This window comes from Parus major, unplaced genomic scaffold (assembly GCF_001522545.3).
Source record: "Parus major isolate Abel unplaced genomic scaffold, Parus_major1.1 Scaffold802, whole genome shotgun sequence".
In the NCBI taxonomy this organism is placed as follows: Eukaryota; Metazoa; Chordata; class Aves; order Passeriformes; family Paridae; genus Parus; species Parus major.
Window position 1 is genome coordinate 1 of NW_015379681.1, and position 6287 is coordinate 6287.

Here is a 6287-nt window from a genome sequence, read left to right on the forward strand (position 1 = left end):
CATGTCATCCAGTTTTCTTTCTGCTTCCTGCTTTCCTGCTTTGCTATAACCATTTTGAGGTGGCTTTTCCAAAGCAGAGGGCACTGGGGCACCTCTCTACAGCTGGTGATCAGTAGGAAGTGAGGGCTTCAATCCTTCAGGGGATCTTGAGAAGCACTGATGGCCCCTTGGGAAGGAGTAGTTTGGTGCTGGAGTTTTGCTCAACTGGTTTTGGAGAGATATTCTTCAGGATCTCAGCAGCGTCCTCCAGCTGTGCGGTTTCTGGAGTGGGATTTGAGCAGTCATGACTTCCTCTGGCCTTGAGCCTTTGTGAGAAGCCAGGAGAAAGAAAGCAGCTTTCCTTGGCACACACTCCAGAGCAAGACTGGGGAAGGAACACTCTCCTGAGGATAAGTGTCCCTTGGGTTGGGCAAAACTCGGTTAATTAGGTGAGTCTGTTAAAGGAGAGGAAAATACAGGTTGGATGAGCTCTGCTGTTGCCTGATAGTGTAGCTTAAATTTAGGGAAATGAAGCCTTTATGATTTTTATCCTCCCCTCTTTAGTCTGTCCTTTTATTATATCCCACAAGAGACCAGAGTGTATGGTTTCCATCCTAAATGCCCATTATGCTTGTCTTACAGCTTTATAAACCCCAGTGCTTTGTTATTGAGCCCAAAGAAGGAGTGATCCCTGCTAGGGGTGAAGTTCCTGTGACTATCACAGCAATCCTGGATGATGTTGGGGTTTTTGATGACTCTATGCAGCTGTTCATTAGGAACAGCCTTTGGGCCCTGTTTGTACTGAAGGCTGTGAGCACTGGCACCACAATTGTCTCAGACAAACCATTTGCCCCGGAGCTCAACCTGGGATACCAATTCAGGTAGGAGATCTCCCCACTCCCACCTCTCCTCCTGGCTCAACAAGGAGCAGTTTTGCTGTAGTCCTTCAGGCAAAATCTTCTTTAGTGTTCCAATCCCTGACTTCTTCCCTGAAGGCAGATTCCTTCAGAAACATGTGGTGGCTAGTGGAGAGTTGTTAGATACCCTCAAAAGCCACTGAAAGGGAAACCAGTTGCTAAATGGCCACTGAATTGTCTTTAGTTGTAATACATTGATGTCCTCACTTGATCAAGCAGTGGTGTCACAGCTCCCCCAGAACAAAAGGTTCCCAAAATGGCGCCCGGGTGAGGCGGTCCCTCCGTGGGGCTGAGGGACCAAGGGAAGATGGCCTCACACCCTTCCCTTCCGAAATGGCACTTCCCAGGCAAGCAGGGCCCGGGAACAGAGAGACAGGAGGGCATCAACCCCCCCAGGAAGGCAGGAGCCCACAGAGCAGTTCCAGGGCCAGATGGAAACTGCTGCTTTGTGTGGGGCCTGCACTGCCCCTGCCGCTTCCTCCTGCTGTTCCTGGGCCCTGCTGCTGCCCTGCTGTGCCCAGGGCCTCCATGGCTTCTTTGCTGCCAGCAGAGTTGGCAAAGTTCACTTTGAAACAGGTTCTAATTGCAAAATGAAGTATCTACAAGCGGCTACCAGTGCAAAACCAAAGCTGCTATCAAGGAGAGAGGCCCTGCTGCCCTGGTTTCCTCTCCTGGAGCAGGCAGACGATTTTTACCAGCTTGCTGGCATCATCCAGAAACTGCCTCTGATCTGGCTTTTAAAAATGCCTGCAATCATACCCCCACACACAACGTCCCCAAGTGCAGCATCTCAAAAGATTCAGTAACAGTTTTGGGTACAGATTAATACAAAATGCAGTAACAGTATGAATCACCCCAGAATAAATATTTTGGAGGGAAACACCAGGTCTGTTAGCCCCACCTGGAAAATGCTACATTACCATTACAAATATATTTCTCTTTGCAATAATGACATCAGAAGGGCAGTTTATCAGACACTGTTTCTGGTCCACATTAAGAGCTGGAAATGAAGACAGTCTCCAAGTTATTAGCACCTCAGATTGCTCATTGGGAGCAATCTGAGGACCAGGGAAATGGCTACTCCCATACTATTTTCCATCCTGGCTTCTATTCTAGCCGTGTTCCCTGTATTCATCACTTCAAATTTACAAATGGAGGCCACCATGTCCATCGGCTCCTCTGGAGAGTGGAATGCTACAGACCACCTGAGGAAGAGGGCCAGAGCGCCTCGGCCCTCAGTAGCTCCAAGACCAAAGATGATTCTGAGACCCCCAAGCGTACCACCCCCCTGTTCAAGGTGAAGCCACAGATAATGGACCTGCACCCAGGCGAGTCTGTGGACATGGTGCTGCGAGGCTTCTCCCACATCCCACAGGTGAGCTCCCCACCGAGGGCTGAGCCTGGGGAACTATCAGATCCCCTCCCCTGGGCTTGTTCCACAGTCCCTTGACATTTGCCTGGGGCAATGAGCAGGGGCCTTCAAGAAACTAGTTTAAGACTACACGTTTCTGTGGCAGCACCAGCTGCTTTCCTTGCTGGCCACCATCAGACCAGCTAAGGCTTTATTTGTATTCCACAGCTACCAAAACCCAGTGCTGATCCCAAAGTAGGGGTGGAAGGAAATACTGCTCTTTTGAGGCAAACAGTGTTGCATGCTTAGTCAGAAAAGAAGGGCATGGAAATGAATTATATTTGGACTAGGAGCCCAAAAAGAAAGTGAATTAAACAAGTGCCAAGTGGTTTATCTGGGGTGAACACAGATAAAACAAAAGCCATGTGAAGGGAGGGGAGTTCTCCCAAGTGCCTTTTGTGGGCATTGGGGTGCAGTGTTAGAGACAACTAAATGCAGAATAAATAAGCTGCATCACAGGAAGAAAAGGGGCAGTGACCACTGTAACTCTGTGGCAGGAATAGGGCCTGTGGTGGGTGCTGAGCCAATGCAGGGCATTTGCTGGTGCCCTGCCACCATCCACTGGTGACAAGTGACTCTTGCATGCAGGCAGTGCAGGATTATGCAGAGTGTGAAGCTGGCATTGCAGCAAGCACCATGACGCAGAAGATAATAAAAACAATCATTACCTGTGAGTTTATTGATCCCTCTATAGAAGTATCAGCCAGAAAACTCTCTTTCCGGGTGGAGAAGGTAAGTCTCTGGATTGCATCCTGGCATTTAGCAGCATGGCTGAGAGTGGGGTGTGCTTGGTTAAAGGCCCTCTTTGCACTTCCTGAGGCACTTTGTAAAGTGAGTGAAGATGCTTTTAGAGATGAGACTGGTATTTAACTTCCCCAAAGTAGAATTGCAGTTACAGCTGCACTGCCAAGGGGGGTTGTGGCCACTTCCAGAGAAATGCCAGTTTCTCTGCTCACTCTAAAGGGAGGTTTTTAAGGATCCTCCAAGGCACGATGATGTCTGTACACTGATGCTGTAGGCAAGCTGGGGGGAAGAATGGCAATTTCTGTGAATTCCTCAGGCTGACAGGAAAAACCCATCATCTCCTGCCGTCTCTTTGCCTTCTCTGCTGCTGGCATGGATGCTTTATGGTATAGCTATAAGGTATAGCTCTGTGCATTTCCCTAGGCCTCACCTGCTTCAAAGGACCCCCAGACATCCTGCAGCTGCAGTGATGATAGCACTGAGGCAGAGCAGGTGCCCTTTAGTCTCTGGATCCCAACTCCAGCATCATCTTTCCCTCTCCTGCAAGTTGTCTGAAAATGAGAAGATGTTTCATGATTTGGCCTCTGTAGTTTCAGGCCTCTCCTCTGGTTCCCAGGCTTCCACTGAAATACAGAATCCCTGGAACAGGCAGTTCAGATGTATTACAGAAGCTTTTCAGCTCTCCCTGATTCTGCCTGGGTTCTGCTCAATGCCACACACACACAAACTGATTCATTGCATACTATGGTACAGCACCTGTTTGATATCAGTACATCCAGAACCAGTTTCCCAAACTCTCTGGTTTCTCTAAAGCATGCAGGAAGCCCAGCACAATGCACAGACAGGAAGGAAGAGCCTAGGCTGATCACAGCTTTGAGACCACACACACCTTGTCCCTCTAGCAGGGGCTGCAGGACACGTGTTGCAGATTAACTGCTTTTATGAGGCTCCTAGAGCCAATAAGGTTGTAAGAAATGACAGCACGTGAGTGAAGATCATCCAGTGCTGTTCTGCCCCATAGAGAGACAAAACTGGAGACAAATGGCCTGGATGCACTTTCTGCTTTAGACTTTGTTCAAGCAGCTGCCTCCTCTTAGGGGCCTATTCCCTCATCTGTTCATGGGAGTGGTGCCCTGTCCCCCGGAGGATGCTGTGGTTTCTAAACATGAAAAGCACCTGCTATAAAGAGAAATCTCCCGGAAGGGCAGAAACAAACAGAAGGGGTAAACAGACATGTATGCAGACTTCTGGGGCTGAAAAATGCAAGATGCAGCAGAAGCAGAAGGAGGTCTATGGCCAATTGAGGCTGGTTTTCCTTGTTTCCATAGAAACCCAGTGATGTCCTAACTCTGCAGTACAAGCCTTTGACTTTAAAAAACACCTGCTCCCTGCCGCTCGACCTCGTGCTGGACGTGGAGCAGCCGTTCCTGGTGTGTGATGAGGACCAGCAGCCCCTCCCAGATGGCCAGGTGAGCAGCCCTGCACTCCTCCTGTCTCTTATACACATCATGGCCAGGTGAGCAGCCCTGAACTCCTCCAGTGGGGTTGGAAGAGGAGGGATGTGCTGGTGCCTTTCTGTTGGGAGGTCCTTGAGTCAACAAGTTTATTGTGTAGCATCAGCAGTGGGCTGGCCTGAGCTGCATCAGCAGAGCTGCTGAAAGAGTGAAAATCTTACCTGAACTGAGAAGATCTATCCTGGCTTTAAGGCACAAGGAGGAGGGAGCAGGCAATGTGGTCTGGGCAAGGCATGCAGTAAAGGTGTCTCCTGGAGAGCATCCCAGCTCTCCATCCCCTTGTATTGCAACTGAGCAGAGAAATGTGAGCCTGAGGGAATCCTTGACTGAACTGTGGTGCCTGCAGTCAGACCCTTGCTGTAAAGAAATGAACAATGAACTGAGAAGTCTATGCTGGGGTCACACTTAGAGTATTTACCGTTTATGACATTTACTATTTTCATGCTGTCAAGACCTTGGGAATTAATCATGCTACAGGTGATTAATTACTGTTCATCTCCTCGCAGCCTGTGAGAGTGGATGTAGGACAGACCTGTCATCTCTACATCGCATTTGACCCAGCTTATAATCTGGATTTTAATAGCTGGAAAGAAAAGAAGGTTCTGAAGATAAACATGGTCAGGGGCCATCCTTTTGTGGAGCATATCATCCTTTGGGGAGAAGCCCACTTCCCAAATCTCCAAATCCAGCCCAGCAGGCTGGAGTTTGGCTGCATCGTGGCTGGCACGGAAGCAGTGCGCTCTCTGAGGATGAGCAACTGCAGCCCCTTTCCTGTGGAGTACCACTGGTCATTGCAGGCAGACAGCCAGCTGCACAAGTTCAGGTATGTGCACCTTTGCTCTCTCCTCTTCTTCCTGGTGTCCTGTTTGTACTTTGCAAAGAACAAAGCTGTTTGCCTAGGACCTGACAAACTGCTTCTGTCTTCTCCTTGTGCAAATAACACTGACCAGCTGTGGTCAGGCTGGATGCTCAGGGAATAGCTTTTCCACCAGTCTGGTGCTGCGTAGCCCCCATAGTGGTTTCCCCTGGGAAGGAAAGCTGGGGCCAAAGCTGCTTTCTCAGACCTCTGTGGCCTGAGGCGATGTCCACCTTGATGAAGGGCTCCTAATCCCAGCTCCCACAGTGCTGCTGGAGGCCCTTTTGGGGATGCCCTTTTGGGGATGCCCTTTTGGCCCCTCTGCTTTGAGATGGGTCCTCTCTGCAGGAGCTGCTCTCTGCTCCTTGCCCTCCTTCCTTGCCTTGCATCCTCCTTGCTGGAGGATGCCCAGAAAGTCCCAACAGCAGAGAAAGAGCTACTCAGCACCTGGGCTGATGCAGAACATCTCGTTACCTTTCCTTCTTTTCTGACACAACTCCTTTAGTGCCAGGACAATTTCTTTCCCAGGGGTCAGCTTTCAGTGGACACCTTGGATTCCTCACTCCCTTTTTTTGTGACACTTGTTACTCATTTTGACTTTTCCCCATTGCAACATGTCTCTTATGGGTTCTGTACTGCTGGACAGCAGGACTTGTTCATCACATTATCTCTTATCCCTGCCTCCCAGAGTTTCAACTTTAGAGTGAAAAATGTCATTGTCTGGGCACCGTGGTCCTGAGAACCATTGCCTCAAACCATTCATTAAAACCAGACAGTGGAATAGATGATTAGAGATCTCTTGGGGGTTATGATGAGAGAGCCCTTCATCCAGAAAAGAAACCCAGCCTTAGATAAGAAGCTACAAA

General features: G+C 49.4%; 1 protein-coding gene across 1 annotated transcript; it reads left to right on the plus strand.

Annotated features, from left to right (window-relative positions):
* Positions 1-2645: 2645 nt before the first annotated feature.
* Positions 2646-5429, plus strand: LOC107199489 (hydrocephalus-inducing protein homolog; the record flags this gene model as incomplete). The annotated part of the gene is made up of 3 exons (XM_033511800.1): positions 2646-3039; positions 4380-4520; positions 5072-5429. Coding segments are annotated over exons 1-3 (649 nt in total), but the record flags the coding sequence as incomplete, so codon positions are not given.
* Positions 5430-6287: the final 858 nt, after the last annotated feature.